Genomic DNA, 25677 nt, shown 5'->3' on the forward strand with positions numbered 1-25677 from the left:
CTGGGTGGCTCAGTGGGTTAAAGCCTCTGCCTTCGGCTCAGGATATGATCCCAGGGTCCTGGGATCGAGCCCCGCATCGGGCTCTCTGCTCAGCAGGGAGCCTGCTTCTCCCCTCTCTCTCTCTGCCTGCCTCTCTGCCTACTTGTGATCTCTGTCAAATAAATAAATAAAATCTTTTAAAAATAAATAAATAAATAAAGACCATTAAAGGATACTCGGAACTTCACACCAAAATTTGCTACACAGCTGGGGAGGAAAATCTGGAGAAAACAGACTGCCACTACAAGAGCACTGTGAATACCTTACAAAGACACCCAGTCCAAAGCTTCAGTTTCTGTGTGTTCTGTACCAGTGGCCCTGGAAAGTAACAGTCACTCTTTTTTTTTTTTTTAAAGATTTTATTTATTTGTCAGAGAGAGAGGGAGAGAGAGCGAGTGCAGGCAGACAGAATGGCAGGCAGAGGCAGAGGGAGAAGCAGGCTCCCTGCTGAGCAAGGAGCCCGATGATGCGGGACTCGATCCCAGGACGCTGGGATCATGACCTGAGCCAAAGGCAGCTGCTTAACCAACTGAGCCACCCAGGCGTCCCAGTAACAGTCACTCTTAAACTCCACCCCCTTGTCAAAACAGTTGCTGTTATATAATTACTTCACTCTATTTTATCTCACCAACTACCAGTTTTTAACTCGTTCATGAAGTATAACAGATCTTAAACCTGAGTGTCCTCTGGCAGAGCTTTTGTAAACACTGACTGAGAGATGAAATGAGTACATCTGAGGCCCCACCTTAACACTCAAGATTCACTCCGTGTGAGCTTCTCTAAATAAAGATATTCCTCACAAACAGAAGGGGAAGTAAACGCTACAGAGAGTATGTAACACTGGGCATTTTAATAATTGCAAACGACAGAACGCACTTAAAACATCAATTCTCTCAACAATTCTAGCATAAGGGCTGTAATTTTTGGAAGGAGCATCAAGTTTTTCAGATTCAAATTTTTGTAAACAACTAAACCGGCCCCAAAACTAATGACTTAAAGCAGTCCATCCTAAACCAGAATACCATAAATGGTCTATTTCTACTATGAACTGAAGCAGCACAGTTGACTTTGCCAACTACACCTTACATAAACCTCACTGGAGGAAACAGGAATGAAAGTTAACTTCCTACTTCAGGAAAGTATTTTTTTGTAACTTATTTATTTTTCTAAGCTAAGAGAGTCTGAAATATCTGAAAGTAGTTTACTGCACAGTAGAAAAATACAACTTAAAATTTATAAACACCTGGCAGAAATCAGGCATTAGTTCCTTTCTCAACCTACTGAACTCTTAAATACCCAAGACAAGCATAATCAAAGGAGTTGGGGAGTTTAAAAATGGGTTCATGATTCTCCTTTATTTACACCATGCCTTGAACAATAGCCAAAAGAAACCAAAATGACAGACTATTTATAAAAACATCTGGGCTTCTCGCTACTACAACTGATGCTTCTGAGCAAGAACACTGAGACAACAAATAAAAAGAGTGACAAGCTGTTCGGGCGCCAAAAAAAAACAAAACAAAACAAAAAACAAACAAACAAAAAAAAGAGTGACAAGCGCTTCAAGGCACATTTCTACACAGAAATGACCAGGTCCTCACAGATCCTTTGTTATGATGGGGCAGCTGAATACATCCACCCATCTTCCTACCAAAACTCCACTGAAGCACAAAAAGGGGATTAAAAAAAAAAACAAAAAACAAAAAAACCATAAACCCACAAGGACAAAAAAACACAGAAGAAAGAAAGAAGTTCAAACTAGGAAGAATGAGTGCAATTAGTCTGAGACACACATAGGCCCCTAGATCCCTTCTTGAGTTCCACCGTGCTACCAATCTGTGGAATTCTGGAATTTATTCTCTGAAGAGTTCAGGTAAACAACAGGATTTTCTAGCTTAGTCATAATACTGAAAACAGGAAAAAAGGGGACCCTACATAAATGAATGCTAAGACACTCTCTCCACCACCGCCTTGAAGGTTGAATGATTTGCGAAATCCTTAGTCCCTCTGTTTGAGAGACCCATGCTAACAGAAATTTCTGTGATGATCCAAATGTTCTGTATCTACACTTTCCGGTATGGTAGCCACTACCACACATGGCTGTTGAGCCCATGAAATGAGGCTAATGTAACTGAGGAACTATTTTTATCCTTATTTTAAGTAATTTAACATAAAAATATCATAAAATTAACTCTTAATAGTATATTTTAGGTAAACAAATTTATAAGACATATTACATAGTTTTCTGCCTTGGAAAAACAGTATATTATTTAGCTTTATGGATGACTCATGCCATCAGGAACCTTAGTTGTTATTCTGTATAGTGACAGGGCAAGGAAGCAATCCTGAAGGGAAATATACGTAAGACACTGTGTTTGTTTGCTGGAATATTCTGAGTATTGACCTGGAAAAATCAAAACAACCAAAATGAAGAACAGTCATAGAACTTCAGACAAGAAGTCCTGACTTAAGCAAATATTTTAATTCATACAGATGGCATACCAAAAAATTTTTACTTTTTTTAAGATTTTACTTATTTGGGGGGAGCACCTGGGTGGCTCAGTCAATTAACAGACTGCCTTCGGCTCAGATCAGGATCCCAGGGTTCTGGGATCGAGCCTCACATTGGGCTCTCTGCTCAGCAGGAGCCTGCTTCTCTCTCCCTGCTGCTCCCGCCGCTTGTACTCTCTCCCTATCTCTGTCAAGTAAATAAATAAAATCTTAAAAAAAAAAAAGAGTCATACACTCAGATAACTGAGCCACTCAGCTGCCCCCCAAAAGTTCTTTTCCTTCTTGAGGAAAAAAATGCTAGGTACTGGGGAAGATATGAAATAATGAGTTTACAGTACAAAGTTTATATAATAACAATCAGGATAACTTCATTTTATATAATATTACATATGATCATTCCAGATGAATTTTACAATTAAATGGGAATACATGTTTTAAGTACGCTGGTAAAGTCAGATATGTATTTTTTTTTTCAATTTGTTGTGTTTCTCATAAACAGAATTTGGAACATTTAATCTTAGAAGACTTTTTTTTTTTTAAAGATTTTATTTATTATTTATTTGACAGAGAGAAATCACAAGTAGACAGAGAGGCAGGCAGGCAGAGAGAGAGAGAGAGAGAGAGAGAGAGAAGCAGGCTCCCTGTCGAGCAGAGAGCCCGATGTGGGACTCGATCCCAGGACCCTGAGATCATGACCTGAGCCGAAGGCAGCGGCTTAACCCACTGAGCCACCCAGGCACCCCTAATCTTAGAAGACTTTTTAACCAGAGGAGAAAGCACAATGAATCTATCTTACTCAAATCTTATACCATGAACAAATTAGCTAACTTCTTTAATCCTCAGTCTCATCATCTGTAAAATGTGAATTATGATCATCCTAACTCAAGAAGACTGATAACACAAATAAATCACCTAAATACAGTGCCTGTCAATGGTATCATTCAGTGATTCATATTATTATGAAACAGAAAACCTGGTTAGAGGTTTTTCTGCTCCCTCTAATTACTAATGTGGCTGATTGTTAATGAAGCCTTTGAGTGATAGAAGGCTATGAATAAAAGAAATCCAGACAGCTTAAAACTTATATTTGAAATAGTAATTTCTATCTGTTCCCTGACAGCCAGAAATACGAATTAAAAAACCAAAATGACATTTGATGTATCTCTCTTTTGTTCCGTAACCACAGAATGGCTGCACAGAAAATACATGCAAGAGCAAATGACTTAACACTCTTCTGTTAAGAAGTCAAAGTCAGTTACATGACCACTTACCATTTTTCTAGGCACAACTATCACTTACACCTGTAAGTCAAAATCTACAGTGATGACAACTGGGGCCTGTGGGGTGAGCTAACAGGCTTTGTTCTAAAGTTTTTCCCTTCCCTGTATCCATCAGTCAAGCAAGCTCACAGCAAATCCTCAGTCCCTTCGAAATATAAATTCGAAATGTCTGGTGCTGCTGAATACAGTTTTATAGGTTGTGCCTTGCTTAAGACTGCAAGATAGAGCTAAATTCAAGTTCATATTCCACTATCCAAGGGATGCGCCTGCAGGGCTTCGACTGTCCAAGGGAGTACCAGCTCCTGTCTCCTGAGGCTACATCACCAGAGGAAGCATCATTCTGTAATTCACACAAAGTCACTACATAAGCTATCAGAGATCCAGAAAATGTTTCACGTTAACTCTCTGCCTTAATACATTCATTCCTGAAAACAATTTCCAATTATAGAAGTCCTTCACTCACCTCATAGCAAAGCACAATGTCCTTGAGATAGCCTAGGCAGACCAAATAGCATTCTATTAGCTACATATTAATTTTAGAGTTCCACTAAAACAATTTTATGGTTACACTTTATTGGGAAAAAAAAAATCATTTGATAACCTAAAGTCTATGAAACATGACCCACACCCCACCAGAAGAAAAAAAAAAAAAAACCTTACAGAAAGTCATCTCAGCAGTGAAAGTGGATTAGATACAATAATGCCCAGCTGCTAAAAACAATCCATCTCATTCAGATTGTATGCAATCTTATAGGCAATCCAAATCAGATTTGTTAAGAGATCCCCAACCCCCACTCACCGCCCCCACCAACTGGGAAGCAGGGAGTCAGAAAGGGAGTGTAGGAATAGTGGGAACAACAAGTTTTGTAGATTTGTAGAGAAAATAATATTCCCCGACTTCTCCGCTCCACAAGAAAAAACTAGACAGAAGAATGGGAGAGGGGAAGCCAACGACAGTAAGCACACTGGCAAACAGTCCTACGCTTTTATTATTTTCTTTTAAGCTTCAAATTTTCTTCAGGATAAAACCCATTCCATGTCAAGCCCTTTATGGACTATTTCAGCAGCCTCTTTTCCACTTGTCCTACAACGTTCCCCTTAATACCAGCCATGTACAACTCTTTGTGATTCTCTGAAAACACCATGTTCTTTTGAGATGTTTTACTGTCCTCTTCACCTGCTTAAGTCCTTCAGGACCTCAGTTTAGGCATCATCTCCTCTGGGAAGGCAGCTCTTACCTGCTCCCTCAATTACCACCTCTAATCTAAGTTATGTGATCCTTCTATGTACTTACACAGAAAATAATTGTTTCTACCACAGTATTCTCTACTAATGTGATTAACTATTGTTTGTGTGCCTCTCTCACTAGACTGTGCTCCTTAAATGCAAGAACTCAGTATCTTTTTTTAACTCTATTTCAACCTCAGAACTATCATCTGCTTTATCAATTTTAAAAAACAATTATCCCATAAAAATTTTTATGAAATGTACTATTGCCTTTGAGATATTTTTTCTCATCCTTATAGTATAATTCTTCACTTTACACTAAGGAAAATGAAGGAAAATCCTTCATTTCAAAACTTTAGTATTTTCAAGAAAAAAATAAAGCAAAAAAAATCTTCTAAGTAATTTTTATCACTCTCTGTTGGGAGTACTTTGGTCCTGATAAGATTTGCTATTACTACTGTTTTCTTCCTGAAGACATAGAACTTTCATCCTCTGAAATACTGTTTGCATGAATGTATAACGTTTCTACTTCTTTAGACTCCTCATAACTGACTGACAAGAAAAAACTAGTAAAGACGGAAAATTTTATACTATCTGATTTCTAAGTGACAACTCACTGCCCATCATATCAGAGAAACATGAATGTTCTTGTGATAGGTAACACTGAAAGAACTGTTTGAGCTATAAATTAGCATATAACATTAATTTAAGTGTATAGCATAACAATTCGATACTTACGTATATTGTGAAATGATCACCACAATAACTCTAGGTAACATCCATCACCAGTTAGTTTTTTTCTTATGAGAACTTTTTATTTTTTAGTTTGTTTTTTATTTTAAGAGATTTACTCTCTTAGCAACTTTCAAATATATGACAGCATTATTAATCATATCTACCAGGATATACATTACACCCCATGACTTCTTAATTTTATAACTGAAAGTTTGTTATCTTCAGACCACATTCAACCATTCTGACCATCTCTGGCAACAACAAATCTGTTCTTTGTACTACTCCATGAGGATCTTCATGAGGTAGTCCGTCCGGTCCCAACTAGCCAGGTCCAGATGCAGGATGGTGTGGGGCAGGGCACAGTCTTCATAGATGGGCACAGGGTGGGTGACCCCATCCCCAGAATCCATGACAATACCACTGCTGTGGCCAGAAGCATACAGAGAGAGCACAGCCTGTTCTCTTTATCTATGAGTTAAGGGCAGGGGGTGCTTTGTTTTAGGTTCTACATATAAGTGAGACCATCCAATATTTGTCTTTGTCTTATTTTGCATAGCATAATGCCTTCAAGGTCCATCCATATTGTTAGAGATGAGAAAATCTTTTTATGGCACACACACATGCCACATTTTCTTATCCATCATCCATCCATGGACATTTGGGTTGTTTCCATGCCCTGGCCACTGGAAATAATGCTACAGTGAACATGACGCACATTTATCTTTTTGGGTGTTTTTGTTTCCTCTGGATAAATACCCAGAAGTGGAGTTACTGATCATATGGTAGTTTTATTTTTAATTTTTTGAGCAACCTCCATATTGTTTTCAATAATAGCTGCACCAATTTATATCCCCACCAACAGTGCACAAGGGTTCCTTTTCCTCCACATCCTCACCAACACTTCTTAGTTTCTTGTCTTTTTGATAACAGCCATTCAGTGCATATTTAGTCAATTCATTTACAACAATGAAGCCAAGAATATACAATGGGGAAAGGACAGTCTCCTCAATAAATGGTGTTTTAAAACTGAACAGCCACATACAAAAGAATGAAATTGGACCACTGTCTTATAGCATACGCAGAAATTAACTCAAAATGGATTAAAAACTTGAATATAAGACCTGGACCCATAGCTTCTTGACACAGGTCTTGGTGATGGCTTTGTTTTTTGTTTTTGTTTTTTTTAATTTAACACCAAAAGGAAAGGCAATAAAAGCAAAAATAAAGCAGGACCACATCAAACTAAAAATGCTTCTACACAGCAAAGGAGACTATCAACAAAATGAAAAAGTAAACTACCAAACAGGGGAAAATATTGGTAAATCATATATCTGATAAGGGGCTAAATATTCAAAACATAAAAAGAATTTATACAACTCAATAGCAAAAAAAGCAAACAATCCAATTTAAAATGGGCAGAGGATCTAAAAAGACATTTTTCTGAAGACATACAGATGGCCAACAGATATATGAAAGCATTCAACATTAATCATCACAGAAACACAAATCAAGACCACAATGAGGTATCTCACCTTAACTCATTATCTTTACCAATTCCCTCTAACACATGTACAATCTCCCATCTACCCAGAATTGTAAAGCTGTTTAATAAATTTACTTAATCGGGGCGCCTGGGTGGCTCAGTGGGTTAAAGCCTCTGCCTTCGGCTCAGGTCATGATCCCAGGGTCCTGGGATCAAGCCCCACATCAGGCTTGCTGCTCCGTAGAGAGCCTGCTTCCTCCTCTCTCTCTGCCTGCCTCCCTGCCTACTTGTGATCTCTGTCAAATAAATGAATAAAATCTTTAAAAATTAAATAAATAAATAAATAAATAAATAAATAAAATTTACTTAGTCTATACAAGATCTCTACTTAGTATCATTTCAAAAGTCAAATAACAATGTCTGGGTGGCTCAGTTGGTTAACTATCTCCCTTAGGCTCAGGTCATGATCCCAGGGTCCTGGGATAGAGCCCTACATCAGGTTCCTTACTCAGTAGGGAAGCCTGCTTCTCCCTCTCCCTCTGCCTGCTGCTCCCCCTGCTTGTGGCGTGCATGTGCTCTGTCAAATAAATAAATAACCTTTTAAAAAAAAAAGTAACAAATATATTATTTTTTTTAAAACAGTGCCTGATATATAAATATCATTTAATTCCAGAATAAATGCTGGAGACCTTAATGCATACAACAATCAATATGCAAAGAATTTAACGCTTAAGAAATCAATATCGCATAAAACATATGGACACATTTCCAAAGTTGTGCAATCCACACCTTGTGAAGTAGCTGTTTGATTCCACAACTGAAAATATAACAGCACTATTTTTTTAAGTAGGCTCCACTCCCAGCACAGAGCCCAACACCAGGTCTGAACTCCCAACCCTGAGAGATCAAGACCCAAGCTGAGATCAAGAGTCTGAGAACAGACTGAAGCACCCAGGTACCCCAGTGCACTATGTAATAGTAAGATGTATCGATACCAAGGTGAAGAGAGAGACTGTTTCAAGCATTTATTGATACAGGAAAAGAAAAAGATCTCTACAGAATTCTGTCTCAGCCTTCACAGGAAAGGCTCAAATGGGGAATGGAATACTGATCACAGTAAAAAGGAACAAAATGCTGATGCACAAATGCTCTAAGTGAAAAGAAACTGGACTGGAAGTATCTCATTAGGTAATTCCATTTATATGATATTCTTCAAAGGTGAAATTATAGGGACAAAAAACAGATCAGTGGTTGTTAGGGATAGGAAGGATTAACAAGAGCTTTTTAGAGTGAAGGAACTATTCTGTATTCTGATTGTCATGGTAGTTACACAACTGCATACATCTGCAAAAACTGCAGAACTCACACTAAACATGGTAAATCTTACTTCATGTAAATTACCGTGAATGGAAAAAGCTATACATTACTTCTAGTCTTTACTTCAACAACAATAAAAAAAAAATTCTACTTCCCTTTGAAAAGATCATTTTGAACACATAATTAGATAAACACAAAAGGTTTCTCTTTGGTTTGACAATCCGGCTTCTCTCTGGATAATTAGCTAATATGTCAACGAACGTAAGAGAGGAAAGAGAGTTGATGTAGTTGGTTAACCTACTTTTGTTCCATGGTCACACTCAACTTCCTAGTCCTATCAACTCCTCCCTAAATGTGTATTTCAGATCTACTCCTTCTCATCTGCTCTTCACATCTCCTATCACTCCAAAGATTAAAAATAATCACCAATTCCAAAGCACTTCAAGATAAAGTCCAGATTCATTAACAGAGCACAGAAGGCCCTTTATCATCTGAACCAGCCTACTTTTCCAGATTCCGTCTTCTACCATTGGCAACTGTTTTACTAACTCATACCTTTCAAAAAGCAATGTGATCATTTACAGTAAGAGCCTTAAAATAATCCAAACCCTTTCATACTTTAACCCAGTAAGCCCACTTCAAGGAATTTATTCTGGGGGAATAATCTGCATAATATAAAAAACCAGACAGTTTAAATAAACGAAAACAGGAAAATTGCAAAGATAAGTACAGTACATCCACAAGATGGTTTCTGATGCAGCTATCAAAACCATACTTATGGAAAGTTTCTAAAGACATGGAGGAAACATTACTTGAAGGGAAAAAAGAAAGCAAATAATAAAGTTTTAATACATATTTCTCCACTATGTAAAACAGTATAGGAAAAGGAAAGGAATTTTATCTTTAACAGTGGGAATCTACGTGATTTTTATCTTCTCTCTAGTCTCCTTTATTTTCCAAGTTTTCTATGAGCATATTTTTTTTAAAAGATTTTATTTATTGGGACGCCTGGGTGGCTCAGCTGGTTAAGCAGCTGCCTTCGGCTCAGGTCATGATCCCAGCGTCCTGGGATCGAGTCCCACATTGGGCTCCTTGCTCGTCAGGGAGCCTGCTTCTCCCTCTGCCTCTGCCTGCCATTCTGTCTGCCTGTGCTCGCTCTCTCTCCCTCTCTCTCCCTGACAAATAAATAAAATCTTTAAAAAAAAAAAAAAGATTTTATTTATTTATTTGACAGACACAGATCACAAGTAGGCAGAGAGGCAGGCAGAGAGAGAGGAAGGGAAGCGGGCTCCCCGCTGAGCTGAGAGCCCCACTGGGATCATGACCTGAGCCAAACGCAGAAACTTTAACCCACTGAGCCACCCAGGCGCCCCTCTATGAGCATATTTTTTAAATTAGAAATATATACACACACACACAAACTTTTTGATTCAGTGACTGCATAACCAGAACCGCATTTTGAAGAATACTGCAAATGCAGGCAAAGATTTATGCACAAAAAGGACAGCGCATTCGCTCTCCTTTTTTTCACCATACTGGTATGTGTGGTTGACCGTTTCATGCAATGTTTTCTCACAAGACTTTCAAGATCAAGCAATTCCCGGCCAAGAAAACAAAAGCAGAATCGTCCCATTCCCCAGTGGATTCAGATAAAAACTGGCAATAAAGTCAGGTACAATTCCAAGAGGAGGCACCGGAGAAGAACCAAGCAGGGTCTATAAGAGACTGCGCAGAAGGCACACATATTTATGCGGTATGAAAGGCATGTGCTCAGATCCTATCATTCTGTAAACATCACTACTATCTGAAGAGTAGACTTTTTTTTTTAAGATTTTATTTATTTGAGACAGAATGTGAGGGAGAGAGAGAGAGCATGAGGGGACTCGATCCCAGGACCCTTGGACCCTGACCGGAGTCAAAAGCAGATGCTTAACCCACTGAGCCACCCAGGTGCCCAACAACGGCATGTATTATCAGGGAAATGATTTTTCTCCTTTACTATGCTTCCACCCCAGTAAATTGGTTCAGTAATACATGTGTGAGACCTTTTGCTTTTTGGGGGGGAGGGCATTAGTTACAGTCATGGATTTAAATTTAAAAGGGGGATGAATTTAATACCATTACTGTACATGCATGATACCATTAAAAATTTTGAAGTTTTTATAGATATATTTACTATGCCATAAAATTTTACCCATTTAAAAGTATAAGTTCAGTGGATTTTAGTATATTCACAAAGTTATACATCCATCATAATCTAATCTTAGAACATTCTGAATACCCCAAAAAGAAACTCTGTACTGAGTGTCACTCCTCTTTTTTGCTTTCACCCACCTCACTAATTTACTTCCTGTCTCTTGAGATCTACCTATTCCAGATATTGTATATAAATGGGATTCTATAATATGTAGTAATTTTTTTGACTGGTTTCTTTTACTCAACATATTTTCAAGATTCATCCGTGCTGTAGCTAAAATCAGTACTTCATTTCTTTTTATTGTCAAATAATATTCTATTATATGGATATTCTGTATTTTTTCTATCCAATCATCAGCTGATGGAAATCTGGGTTGTTTCCACTTTGGGGCTACTATGCGGATGCTATTATGTATATTCATGTATAGAGTTTTATGTAGATATGTCCTTTTACTTGGTATGTAACTAGGAGTCAAAGTGCTGGGTCAATGGCAATTCCCAAGTTTAACTTTTTTTTTTTTTTTTTTAATTTGACAGACAGATCACAAGTAGGCAGAGAGGCAGGCAGAGAGAGACAGGAGGAGGAGGCAGGCTCCCTGCTGAGCAGAGAGCCCGATGCGGGACTCGATCCCAGGACCCCGAGATCATGACCTGAGCCGAAGGCAGAGGCTTTAACCACTGAGCAACCCAGCCACCCCCCCCCAAGTTTAACTTCTTAAGAACTGCCAAAATAATTTCCACAAATGGCTATACCCTTTTACTTTCCCACCAGCAACACATACGGATTCCTACTTTTCCACAGCCTTGCCAACATTTATTACTGTTGTCTTTTTTATTATAGCCACCCCAGTGGATATACATACAGTAGTACCTCATTATGATTTTGATTTGCATTTCCCTAATGGCTAAAGATTTTGAACATGCTTTCATGTGCTTATTGACTATTTGTATATCTTCCTATGGAAATGTCTATTCAAAGCCTTTGTCTGTGACTGGATTGCCTTTTTACTGAGTTGAGACAGTCCTTGATATATTCTGGATACAAATTCCTTGTCAGACATAATTTGCAAATATTTTCTCCCATTCCACTGGTTGTCTTCTCATTGTCTTGATGGTGTTCTTTGAATCAAAAAGTCTGTAATTCTAATAAGAGTCCAACTGATATTTTTCTTTTGTCACTCATGCTTTTGCCTACGAATGCCAAGAAAACTGTCCAAAGTCCTCCTCCAAAACACCTGCCTAACCTAAACTCACCAAGATTTATGCCTATGTTTTCTTTTAGGAGTTATACAGCTTTAGCTCTTACACTGAGGTCTAGGAGCCATTCCGAATTAAATTCTGTATATAGTGTGAAGCAGAGACCCAAATCCATTCTTTTACATGTGGATATCCAGTTGTACTAGCATCACTGTTAAATACACAATTTTGCCACTGAATTAGCTTGGCACCCCTGTCACATTGGGATATGAGAAGTAAAGGATATAAAACAGTTACAGATGAACTCAACTACGTGAGAAAAATCTATATTGGTAGTCTCTGGATATTCGCTGTCTCGCTTACTTCCATTACAGTACTTATTACAATCTGCAATTATCTTATTCATTTGTTTACTTCTTACCTGTCTCCCCCATTAGAATGTATACTTCATAGGAACGGGGACTTTGTCTTGTATACTGTTGAATCTCCAAAGCCTACCATAGTACCTTGTTCCTAAAAGGCACCAAACAATTATTTACTAAAAGAATGAGCATATATTTAACATGATCTGGAAAAGAAAGCACTGAATGTTAGTACTTTCATTGGAACTGCCATTATAACTAAATTTTTCTTAGTGTTTTACAATCTATATACATTATTACTATCATCAGATAAGAAATTAAGGTATTTTTAAAATGTATAATACATCTAGATGATTTGTTATTCCTCAAAGTTCTAAGAACCTCAATTTTTGCCAGCTATTTTATTTTCACTCCTTTTATAGTCCCCAGCACAATGACACCACCAGCTACCTAACAGCTCAGGTCTAAATCTCAAGAGTAAGTTATCCTTGATGCCTTTCTCTTATGCCACACACCCAAATTATCAGTAAGTCCCATCAGCTCTACCTCCAAAATATATATTCAATCTAATCACTTCTCATTATCCCACTACTAACAATCCTAATCCAAGCTACCACCATCAACTGGATGAATAACAGCAATGGTCTCAATCAGTTCTTGTCCCCACTTGCACATCTCCACAGGAATAAATCGTATCTCATTCCACTATTAACACCTTCATACCCTCCCACCACCACACACCCATTAGCTTCTTAGAACAATCAAAATAAAATTCAAATTCCTCACCTTGGCCTATAGGTTCTTCCTGTTCCAGCTCTTGCCTGTGACCCATTTCCTACTTTTCTATCCCCCTTTTACTGAATTCCAGGTACACAAACCTTTTTTTGTCCCTGGCATATCAAGCTCATTCTCTTCTCAAGGTTTTTTTACTTACAGAGTTCCCTTCTGCATGAAATGCTCCACACGTGGCTATTTCTTGTCATGCAAGTCTTAGCTCAAATGTCACCTCCTAAGAGACCCTTCCTAACAATCTGGCTAAAAAGAGCCAACTCTTCTAGTACTCCCTATTGATTACATTATTTTCTTCATACCTCTTAACAATTCTGACATGATCTTGCCATTTTCTTTGTTTTTTTTTTCCCTCTCTCTCCCCCCCACATCAGGATTAACTTCCACAAGGAAAGGACTTTTTTAGTACTAAATCTCTAGGACCTAGATAAGTTCTTGGCATATAATAATTTCCTCAATTATTTATGGAATAAATGGTTGCTATTCTAAACCTGGCAGGCAATGAAAAACTACTTGATTCTACATTAATTTCTTCAGGAACAATACTAAGAGCGGAAGACAAGATACTTTACAAGATACATTAAGAATTAAATCACCTGAGATATCACCACCTCACACCAGTCAGAATGGCTGCATCCCACCCCCCCACCCCCCAAAAAAGCAAGGAATAACAAATGTTGACAAGGATGTTGAGAAAAAGGAACCCTTGTGTACTATTGGTGGGAATGCAAACTGGTGTAGCCACTATGGAAAACAGTATAGAGGTCCCTCAAGAAAGTAAAAATACAATCCAGTAACTCCACTTCTGGGCATTTACCAGAAGAAAACAAAAGTACTAATTCAAAAGAAACATGCACCTCTATGTTTAGTGCAACATTATTTACAATAGCCAAGATATGCAAAACAATCTAAGTAGCCACTAATAGATAAATGGATAAAAAAGATGTGGTATATATACACACACACACACAATGAAATATTACTCCACCATACAAAAGAATGAAATCGTGTCATTCCTGACAAGGTTAGTCCTATAGGGTACTATACTAAGTGAAGTTAAGTCAGACAGGAAAAAACAAATACCATATGATTTCACTTATATGTGGAATCCAAAAAAACAGAAAATTAAAAAAAAAAACACAGAAACTGACTCATAAATACAGAAAACAAACTGGTGACTGCCAGACAGGAGGGGGACAGAGATGGGTACAAAGGTGAAGGTGATTAAGAGGCACTAACTTCCGGTTATAAAGTAAGGCAGTTTGTAAGGTATAGCATAGGGAATACAGTCAATAACTTTACATAATGACAGATGGTAGCCACTCAGAGTGAACATTTCGTAACATATATAATTGTCAAATCATTACATTATACACCTGAAACTAATGTAATACTGCATGTCAACTATACTTCAATTTTTAAAAAGTCACCTGAAAAATAAAATTTAAAAGCTGATCATAAAAAAATGATCATATATAATCCAAATAAAATTATTTTAAAGAAATAAAAGAACAACTGGAAATGTGTTCTAATACACTCCTTCCACTCTTTTATCTACAATTGCTGAAGCATGTGTCAGAATACAAAGAAAAAAGACTGTTTAACTCAGATCTAAAGTTGTTTAATGTCATTTCATACAACACTGATAAGCACTTTACTATATACCAGGCATTGTCTTTAAACTACTTATACGCATCATCCAAACTGTCATGATGGTAGGTACACCCATTTGGAGGAATGATGAAATTGAGGCATAGAATAATCAGTAACTTACCTAAGGCCATGTAGTTAGTAGATAGAGCCAAGACTCAAAAACCCTAGGCAGCCCCATTCTGAGCCCATGCTCTTAACCACTTCTCAGTATATTAACAGAAATGGCAACAATACATACCTACCTCATTTGGTTGCTATAAGGATTGACTAAGAGAAAGGTGAACACAATGTCAGACAGATAATACTTGTAAGTTCTCTAAGGCATGACTTCTTGTTCTTTCATTTGTTAGGCTTTCAAGTGCTTTTCTATGGTAGAGGATACCTCAGTGAACATCAAATACCATTCAGTTTCATTTTTTAGCTGGGGAGGAGAAGAGGGAGAGAATCTAAAGCAGGGTCCAAGTCCAGCATGGGGCCCAACTCCGGGCTTGATCTGATGACCCCTGACATCATGACCTAAGCCGAAATCAAGAGTGGGACGCTTTACCAACTGAGCCACCCAGGGACCTCCATTCAATTTCATTTTTAAGAGAAGAAAGGGAACTGGTATTTATTGAGGGGTTTCTTGTATACCAGGATTATTTTAAAGGTACTCCTCTAATACTACTTGCCTTATCTCAAAGAATTTTCATTGTTAAGACTCAAATCAAATTATAATGCAGTATACAAAGGGGAGGTACTATTCAATTAGTTAACCACTTAAAACTCAATTTCCATTATATTAAAAAAAATATGTGGAAAAAGAAAGTATAAAAATTAAGGAAATCCAAATCCATGGGAACCTGTCATAATTACAAATGCCCTCTCAATCATTCATTCATGATCTTCTGGGAACACCAGTTGTGGGTCTACCATGAGAGGCATTTTGCTATTGAGATACACAAACCCTATTTTAAGGAGATCAACAATCTAGTTCTACAAAATATCTCAATAAGTGCTATAAAAGGAATTCACATGCTATCTCAGTACTTCTTAAGTATGTGCAGAAATGCAGAGGATTAACACAGTGCAGGCACCCATATTAACTTCCCTTTACAAATTAAATAGACTAATCCACAAAGTCTGAGGCTGGCCACTAACCACATGTGGTTTAGTAAGTCGATTAAATGTGGCCAGTGTGATTAAGGAACTGCACGTTTAATTATATTTTAATTAACTTAAATTTTAAATTGATTATCAATTCCATTACTGGAAAACTTGTAAGCATCCTTTGAGCAACTCAGGTTATGTGAATCTTTTTCAACTCTAAAATGTATATCTAAATACGTATCAAATATTTCCAATGAAAATTGAGCATCTGAATTGATATGTGTTATAACTGTAAAATACATACTGGATTTCAAATAATGTATATATATTGTGAAAATAATGTGAAGTATCTAATTTTTATACTGATTAAATGTGGATATAATATACTGGGCTGTATAAATTTCACCTTGTTTTTGTACTTTTTTAGTGGATCTAATAGAAGATTTAAAAGTACACATGTAACTTGCATTCTATTACTATTCGACAGTACTGGCCTAAAGATTGCTTACAACACCCTTTTTTTTTTTTTTTTTAAGATTTTATTTATTCATTTGAAAGAGACAGAGAGAGAGAGAACACAAGCACCAGGAGTGAGAGAAGCTGGCTTCCCACTGAGCAGGGAGCCCGATGTGGGGCCTGATCCCAGGTGGGATCATGACCTGAGCCGAAGGCAGCTGCCCAACCAACTGAGCTAGTCACCCGGGCGCCCCTACCTGAGAATTCCTCAGAGCTCCAGAGCTTCAAAAATTCACATAACAGATGATTTCCTAGCAAACTGAAGGAGTCTTACCTGTATTTGCCTGAGCTTTAGTTTTAGCTCTATCATTACATGAAAATTCCACCACCATCAAAAATGTATCACACAAACTGTGGACTCTGATAAACAAACGCAGGGTTTTGAGGGGAGAGGGGTGGGGGATTGGGAGGGCCTGGTGGTGGGTATTAAGGAGGGCACTTACAGCATGGAGCACTAGGTGTGGTGCATAAACAATGAATCTTGGAACACCGAAAAAATAAAGTAAAATTTTAAAAAATGTTTCACATGAAACCATTTTAAAATACAGGTTGATGATTTTTTTTTCTGGAAACAAGCTAATACAGGAATGGGGTAGGAAATTCATCTTTCTTTTCTGTGATAAGACAAACAGGAGTAAAAACCTATAAAGTGATACAAAAATGCTGAAAACAGTAGAGTCTTTTGTTGTAATCCGAAAGAATACAATGACAAATTAGTTATAATGTAGGCTTCCTCCTATAGCAGGCAATGAAGTTTGTCTTTGAAGGGCTCATCCTATACCCTGCTGCAACAGAACCAGAGTTCTTTGACACTCCTCTCTCATGTTTTTTTTTTTTTTTAAAGGCCAAGGGGCGCCTGGGTGGCTCAATGGAGCCTCTGCCTTCCGCTCAGGTCATGGTCCCAGCGTCCTGGGATCCAGCCCCGCATTGGGCTCTGCTCGGTGGGAGGCCTGCTTCCTCCTCTCTCTCTCTCTCTCTCTCTGCCTCTCTGCCTACTTGTGATCTCTGTCAAATAAATAAATAAATAATCTTTAAAAAAAGGAAAAAAAAAGAGAGGCCAAAATCTCAGCTCTTCGTCTTTTTCACACCTTCAACTACACATTAAAACCTGAATTTGGGGGCATGTGGGTGGCTCAGTGGGTTAAAGCCTCTGCCTTCAGCTCAGGTCATGATCCCAGGGTCCTGGGATCAAGCCCCACATCCGGCTCTCTGCTCAGCAGAAAGCCTGCTTTCTCCTCTCTCTCTGCCTGCCTTTCTGCCTACTTGTGATCTCAGTCAAATAAATAAATAAAATCTTAAAAAAAAAAAAAAACACCTAAATTTTAATCGCATTTTTAAATTATTTGTTTTTTAAAGTTCTACACAAAAAAACTGATTCTTCGATTTTATCTTTTTTTTTAAAGATTTTATTAATTTGTCAGAGAGAGAGAGAGAGAGCACACAAGCAGGCAGAGTGGCAGGCAGAGGCAGAGAGAGAAGCAGGCTCCCCAACAAGCAAGAAGCCCGATGAGAGACTCCATCCGAGTACCTAGGATCATGGAAGGCAGCGGCTTAACCCACTGAGCCACTCAGGTGTTGCTGATTCTTCAATTTTAATGTACAAAGCAAATCACCGAATTGGGTAAACAACACATAAGCATTACAATGTCAAGCTACTAGGAAACTTTTAAAGAGTTAAGAATCACTCCAGATTAAAAACTACTCAACTCTGTGGGGGATCCTTACACAGAAGACTCCAAAATGAATTAAGTAACTAGTTTGTCAAAGTATTACTAAAATGAACCAATCTGATGTTTATTTTGCTATAATTCTCCCAACTTAAAATATCAAGAAAAATGAACAGCAGCACAATTCCAAGTGAAAAATCACTTCCAACGTCAAGGTAAAGAGGCAGGGAAAGACGAAAGCCTGTGATTAAAATATTTCTCGTGTTAGGTATAAATCTTTGTGTGTGTCTTTCAGGGACAATGTAGAGACAAAATGCTATAAGAGAAGGAATCTCAAAATACTTAAATAACAATCCTCTATTTTCTTTATTAGGATCTGTGGTTTTGGTATGCAAATTGCAAACAATACAATAAAGAGATTAGGCCTAATTATTGAGAGACCAGAGCTTTGCTCTGAAGATAGTATGTGTTAAATCCAGTTTTTCCACTTTCAAGACTTTTTTTCTAATTTCAAATACTGTGTTCATCTCAAAGATCTTAGATATTACTGAAATATATAGTTACATTAACATAAAAATGAAAATGTCTGGAGTCTTCCTAGATAGTAAGTTAAACACCAGCTTAATTCAAACCAATTCTATTGGTGAATAGTCATAATTATTTGTTTTGTTTGTTTTTTTAAGATTTTATTTATTTGACAGATCACAAGTAAGCAGAGAGGCAGGTGGGGGCGGGGAGCAGGCTCCCCACCAAGCAGAGAGTCCAAAGCAGGGCTCCATCCCAGGCCCCTGGATCACGACCCGAGCCGAAGGCAGAGGCTTTAACCCACTGAGCCACCCAGGCGCCCCTTGTTTTGCTTTTTTAATAGACTTTCTTTTTTTAGGGACATTTTAAGCTCACACCAAAACTGAGCAGAAAGCAGAGATTTCCCATCTATCCCCAGGGCTCGTTTGTTTTTAATATTTGGCTGGATTAATTACCCAAGAAAATGAAGAAGAAAGCAGAGGATGTTAATCTCCATGGCCCCTAGCAAAGGTAGAACTCTATCCTGGATCACTGCATTCTACCACCACCAGGATCAGACCATGGCAAGTGGCTAAAATTAAAATTAAGGGTATTTAACCTCTGTTACTTAGCAGCTTGAGAGGTATGCAAAGAAATGTAGATTCCAGAGAAGGATATCAGCCCTCTATGCACTTGTGACACGGACAATCACGTTTTTACAGATTTTCTTTTTTTTTTTTTTTAGATATTATTTATTTATTTGACAGAGAAAGATCACAAGTAGAGATGCAGGCAGAGAGAGAGGGGGAAGCAGACTCCCCACCGAGCAGAGAAAACCCGATGCAGAGCTCCATCCCAGGACCCTGAGACCATGACCTGAGCCGAAGGCAGAGGCCCTAACCCACTGAACCACCCAGGCGCCCCTATAGATTTTCTTTTAATGATGGATTTACTTTAGGACTCCACAAATAAGCCTAGATGAAGATGTGATGAGTATTTACATAATTTCAGGTTCACCAGATGAACAACCATGTAAAAACACTGGCTGCAATAAACATAAAAAGATACTTTACTACTAGTCAGAGAAATGCAAATTAAAAGAATAAGAAGCCGGGGCGCCTGGGTGGCTCAGGTCATGATCCCAGGGTCCTGGGATCGAGCCTCACACGGGCTCTCTGCTTAGCAGGGAGCCTGCCTCCTCCTCCTCTCTCTGCCTGCCTCTCTGCCTACTTGTGATCTGTCTGTCAAATAAATAAAAATCTTTAAAAAAAAAAAAAAAAGAATAAGAAGCCATTTCACACCCATCAGATTGGCAAAGGTTTCAAGACTCATAATACCAAGTGGTAAAAAGAGATGGAAAAACAGGCTGATAAATGTAGCTGATGGGATGCAAACTAGAATCACCTGCAGGAGAGTAAAAAAATACATACTTGCACCCTCCAATCCAGGCTTCCACTTCTAGGTCTACAGCAAGAACACATTCGCTAGAGCTACAGATGTAATAACATCACATAATACATCTATTGCAAAACTGAGTAGACCAAAAAAAAAAAAAAAAAAAGATTAAAGCACGGAAAACTGGGGAAATGTTCAACAGGGAAATAGATAAAATTGCAGAGTCATACAAACTACTCAGCAGTTAATATAAAGAGCCACAGAAACGGCTAAAACCAAAATTGATCCCCCTCCCCCAAAAAACTCACCAAGGTTAATTTTTTTTAAGTTTCAAAAGGTTACATAAAGCACAGCATTTATATGAAATTTAAAAACACATCAAAAGAATATATATTACTACAGATGCATACATACATAGCTAAAAGTATGGAAATATCAATGAGAATGAAATATATTAACTTCAGTTGACTATGTTAATCACCTGAGCTTTGTGTTCCTAGGAAGCAGTAATGGTTAAGAAATCCACCCCCATCATTTTGAGTTTTGGGAAACTGGTAACAAAAAGATCCTGCCCTTGTTTATTGTGATAAGACCTGTCCCTGCAGTTCCTCAAGACTCCTGGTTTTACCTGCCCCAGGTCCTTTTCCTTTTTTCTGAGACGTTTCTTATTAATTAATGTTCTCCCAATTGCAATAGCCTGAAAAAAATCATCTCCTTAATTGGCCAGTACATTATGTCTTTGACACAGGAGTGGTTATCTCTGGGGAAAGAAGAGAATGGGATGAGGAAGAAGATGCAGATTTAGCTGTAATGGTAACATAGAAACCTGAAATACGGCAAAAAGTTATTTTCTTTTTTCATACAAAGGGACCTGTTATTCTGTGTACCTTTCTGCTTAAAATGTTTCAAAATTAACTTGTAAATTATTAAAACAATGTGCAGTCAAAAAAGGTCACAAGTCAAACAATTCTTTGCAGTCTGTTTTTTCACGTTAAATAAGCACATGAACGAACACATGCCCAACCTATTCCATTAGGCTGCTGTAAGTAAACGTGTTTTTCCTTTTTTTTTTTTTTTTTTTCACTTAAGATAAACGTGTTTTTCCTAATGACCAAGTGATAGAATTTGTAATTCATTCTGGGCCAATTAGCTGTGTTTGTTACAGCAGAGTTCTGACTAGGGCAAGGCTGAATTATCTCCTAGACTTTTATTATTTCAGGGGCAAAACTACACTCCTACTCCCATAGAGCCAAATAATATGCTGTAAATGTCATACACCGTTGGTTACAAGAAGCACTAGGCAAGTCTAGGTGTAGAATCTCGATCCATACCCAACGAAAGAACTACTGAGCAGATAACCCTAGGAACTTAATGGTAGACTAAATAATCTTTCTATATACACACAATCAAAAGTTTTGTTTGGAGTGGGTAGATGTGCAGGACAGCCTTTTTTTTTTTTTTTTTCCCACTGTAAAGTGAGAGTTTGAAAACATGAAATCTCATCTTAAAGTGCCCAAAGGTGATCTTTCAAAGTGTTGGTTTCAAATTGCTTTTATTCCCAAGAGCTTCCAGAAGGCTTGGTGAGTACCAGGAAGTGATTTTGTTAATGCAGAACCAACCCATCAGTAGCTAAAAATCTTTTTTTTTTTTTTTTTTCTGAGAAAGAAAGAATGCAAGTTGGGGGGCGGGGGAGAGTGGCAGAGAGAGGGAGGGAGAGGTGGGGGGGGGAGAATCTTAAGCAAGCTCTCCCCCAGATCTCACAGCCCTGAGATCACCACTTGAGCCAAAATCAAGATTTTGGATACTTAACCAACAGAGCCACCCCTAAAATTTAACCTTAGCAAACAAAAACTTTAGAAACTTGGGTGGTAAAGTGCTAAAATCTGGTATAATAAAAGAACTTTCAATCTTCATAATACTAACAGCTAACACTGAAAGGAGATGGTCTGTGCGGACAAGGCTAAATCAAGAGTTATCTTTCCAAATGATCAGTCTATATTCTGAACTCTTTGCAAGCATTCAAACAAGAGCTTCTAAGGTCTTCCTGACCTCCCTAAGGCCAACAGGTCAAAATACATCTGGAATCCACTTATCTTGGCTAATTTTTAGTTCTCCTCCCCCAAGAACCAGTAAATAAAACAGACCCTTCCTTCATTTTATTTGAATGCATAGAAATAATGTAAGTTAAGCTTGAACTAAAATTTAAGGATTTTTAACCATAATTAAAATGCTTGGTCCTGTTTTCAAATAAAAGATAAAGTGTGTATTATAGAAACTCAAAATTTAAAAATGTCAAATCAAAAGAACCTAAAGCAGGCTCCAGCCCACTTCAAAGCATTCATCAGAGTAGATGGTCTTAATTTTATGAGAACTCAAACACTTAGATATGTCTTTTAATGTAAAGTAGTATATACATGTATAATCTTACAGAGATTTAAAGAAGTCTTAAGATGCTGCTCCTCCTTGTAGTTTACAGAATTAAACCAAAGAACGGAAAACTGAACACTATCAAATTCCTACTGCATCTCTTTAGTCATCAAGAAACTACTAACCGGTTAATCTCTTTTTTTTCCCTTGCACTACCTTAAGAAAACCAAAATTGTCATTCAGAGAAAACATTTTGTATGCCAGTAAACTGGTATCAACTGCTTCCAGGTAGACAGATACAATAACAATGTAATATTTCTAGCAAAGTCTGGTAAGCCTTTGCCTGCTGCAAATCATTGACCAAAAATGGTAACAGCGAGTGCAGGCTAAAGAAAATGACAAAATGTTCTACTTGATCGTCCAGTTAAGAATACTATTTTAAGGCAAATTAGAGACAGTTTAGAGGGAAAACTATGTAAATTAAGCCAAGTGCCCATCACCTAGAATATAGTAAACATATTTACTTTTAATGACTAGGATAATTCAATGGGCTTTTAAGAAGTTTTTCATTCGCTTTTATTAGCATCCCAGCATCATACCCACTCCTCGAACGCTAAGTTCTGGCAGAGCCAAACTGTTCACAGGTAAAGAAAATTTCTAACCATACATGGAGAGATCGGGTAGGGAAGGGTTAAAAGAGCCACTGCCAAGCTTGACAGGCACAAGAGTGCTGCTGGAAGCTGACTGCCAGATACGACAAACAAAGCGGCTGCGAGGCCACCCTGTTCCTAATCAGACCAGGGTCAGGCTCGTGGTGATCATTCCTCCCTCTAGGGTTATTCAATAAAGGCCTTATTTTCCTTAATGAGATGGACCGACCTCACGGGCCGAAACTCGCACGAGTCACTGACCGCCTCGACGCCCGGCTTTGGGGAAAGCTGCGCCAACAAGGCCCGCGCGGGATTCCGACCCCGGGATGGCGGACTCCGGGTCAACTGCACCGAGGGTGTGGCGGTGCTCGGCCCCAGCAGGTCGTCCCCAGGCCTGGGCCGGTGGAACCGCAGGAACCATGGTCCCGCCCGGGGCCTCGCAGAAGCTGCGAGCGACGCAGCGTCCAGGAGCCGCCCAAGGAGCCGGGGTCCCAGCGGGTCCGCGAGCAGTGGAAGCCCAGAGACCTTTCCTTGCCTGGGGGCTGCAGCTGGGCCTTCGTTCCCCCATCCCCCGGGCGGGGGCGCGCCTGCCGCCCCTCAGCCCCAACCCCCAGAGCCCCCCGGCGCCCGGGCCGCGCCAGCCCACGCCTCGGGCTCCCTCCCACTCACCATCTTCGCCGCGGCGGTCGCAGTGACGCGGGAGGGGGAGCTTTGCCGGCGCCGACTCTGCAGAGCGTCCTTCTCTCAGCAGAGGGACCGAGAGACCCAGCGAGCGGGCGACGCAAGGCTCGAGCCTACCAGGGGGCGGGTGCACGGGCGCGCGCCTCGGACCCAAACGCAACTACGCACGTCACGCGCTGCCTGCCGTTGCTACGCAACCGGCCGGCCAGGCAGCGCCCTGCCCAGAGTGCAAACGGAGGGTTCTGCCTCACGTTCAGAAGACAGAGGAACTGGGCCCTCCTTTCACCAGCTCGGGCCTGGGAGGGTGGGTCCTCCCTTATCTACTAAGGGCGAGGAGACAAAGCTCGGGCTGGCACCTGATCCGGCAAAGGATCAGGCGGGTCTGGGGACCCTAATTCCCGACCGGAGGGCGGGGTCACGTGGCGCCCCGCCCACAGCGCTGCGGCAGCCCTAACATGGAAGTAGCCACCTGGCCAGGTGTGCGCCGCGCTGGGGGCGGGGCCTGGGAGGAGGCAGGAGGGCGAGGACGCGGGGTGGGGTGGGGACGACGCGGGAGGGGGGCAGGACGCGGCGTGGAGGAGGACGCGGCGGGGGTGGAGGGGAGAGGAGGGAAGGAAGTGGGGAACCAGGGTGGGCGGCTTCCCGGGAGCAGGAGACCGGGGGGGCCGACGGGGGAGAGCCCAGGCTCGGGCCGCGGCCGGGAGAACACATCCCGAATTTTTTACCTACTTTGGTGCGATTCCCGCCATCCTCCCCTGATTGGCCCAGCCGGCCACGTCGGGCCCTCGCGTGAGGGAAAAATCTGCACATTTTTCCTTCTAACCGAGGCGCCCGTGGCTATTCGGAGTGCTCTGTGAGTCACTGCTAATTTCAGGTCTGGAAAAAACAAGGAGTGATTTATTTATCTTTGGGAACGGCCCGGGGAAGGAGGCCCGGCGGTCCACAGGGGTGTGGCTGGGAAACGGTAGAGTTTTCCTGGGACGGTGGCGCCAGCCCCGCCGGTCCGTTTTGGGGGCTTTTAATTTGGGGTTGGGTTTTTTAAATGGGCGGATACATCAGAAACACAGTTTTGAGAGGGCTAAAAGGAATCCTAGTGTTTTTCCTGAAGGCGTTTTTGTGGGCAGTAAAGGGTACAGAAAGAATTTACAACTGGGATAATTACTTAGTTTTTACTTAATTTAGGCTACCGAGAACATCACGGCCTCTTACCAAAATTATTTTAATTCTCCAACTGTAAGTCTTTGGGATAAGGCGGTTTTTTGTTTTTGTGTGTGGCTTTTGTTCTGCCCACTAAACGTAGAAACATTTCTCATTACTCTTGTCCTCTTTTTTGTTTTGTTTTGGGGTTTTTTTTTTTTTTTTTTTTGGCTATTCTGTTCTAGAAAGGAAGTAAGTTGTGGCAATTCTAAGCCTTTACCACCTGCTACAAGGCTTTTGCAGGCTAGAGCAGTGCTTAAGCTCTCAAGCTTGAAAGAGAACTTGGTAAAGTCAGATTTGTGTGTCCTGGCCCCCAGAGTTTCTGACTGTATATCTGAATTAAGACGCGAGATTTTGCATTATAACAATTTCCAGGTGATGCTAACGCAGCTGGTTGGGCACCCATCACTCTTTGAGTAGGAAGAACTCGTCTGTATCCAACTGCAGATGGAATCCTTTATTTCTCTTCTTGGGACTCGGTGGCCCCTCCACTTCTAAAGTCCTCAAAGACTTCCTTTTTAGTTCAAAGTCAATCCAGCTCATTACAGAAATCAAACCTGCCTGCTGCTTAACCTCTCTTCTGCATTTCATCCTCCACCCTGCCACCAGTGTTATACCCAAACAGAAGAATCTAACCTGGTCACTTTCCTCTCTAAAATTTTCTAAGGCTTCCTAAACAGGTCCTTCTGGTCCTTCTGCCTCTGGCCACTCAGCCTACCTTTTCAGCTTGGTCTCCCATATCTTCCAAAGGGCCTAATTTCCTTGCAGACTAAACTTCTCATTCCAGAACCCTTCTTACTCTTTCTAGGTGCCATAATTATG

The 25677-nt window shown here is 39.8% G+C and overlaps 1 protein-coding gene and 1 pseudogene across 2 annotated transcripts in view; one reads left to right on the forward strand and one right to left on the reverse strand.

The window, feature by feature from the left end:
- The window catches only part of DSTN (destrin, actin depolymerizing factor), a 42128-nt gene extending 18101 nt beyond the window's left edge, over positions 1–24027 (reverse strand). The window contains exons 1-2 of one of the 2 annotated variants that reach the window (XM_047744089.1): positions 23647–24027; positions 12407–12498 (exon numbers count right to left, since the gene is read on the reverse strand). Coding sequence is in view for 1 of the 2 variants with exons in the window: in XM_047744088.1 (XP_047600044.1) it covers positions 23647–23649 (3 nt within the window). In the remaining variant the exon portion in view is untranslated. The remainder of the gene's footprint in view (positions 1–12406; positions 12499–23646) is intronic. The other variant, XM_047744088.1, reaches the window with a different exon arrangement.
- LOC125108371 (putative 60S ribosomal protein L39-like 5) lies at positions 10157–10313 on the forward strand (annotated as a pseudogene).
- Positions 24028–25677: the final 1650 nt, after the last annotated feature.

This window comes from Lutra lutra, chromosome 9 (assembly GCF_902655055.1).
Source record: "Lutra lutra chromosome 9, mLutLut1.2, whole genome shotgun sequence".
In the NCBI taxonomy this organism is placed as follows: domain Eukaryota; kingdom Metazoa; phylum Chordata; class Mammalia; order Carnivora; family Mustelidae; genus Lutra; species Lutra lutra.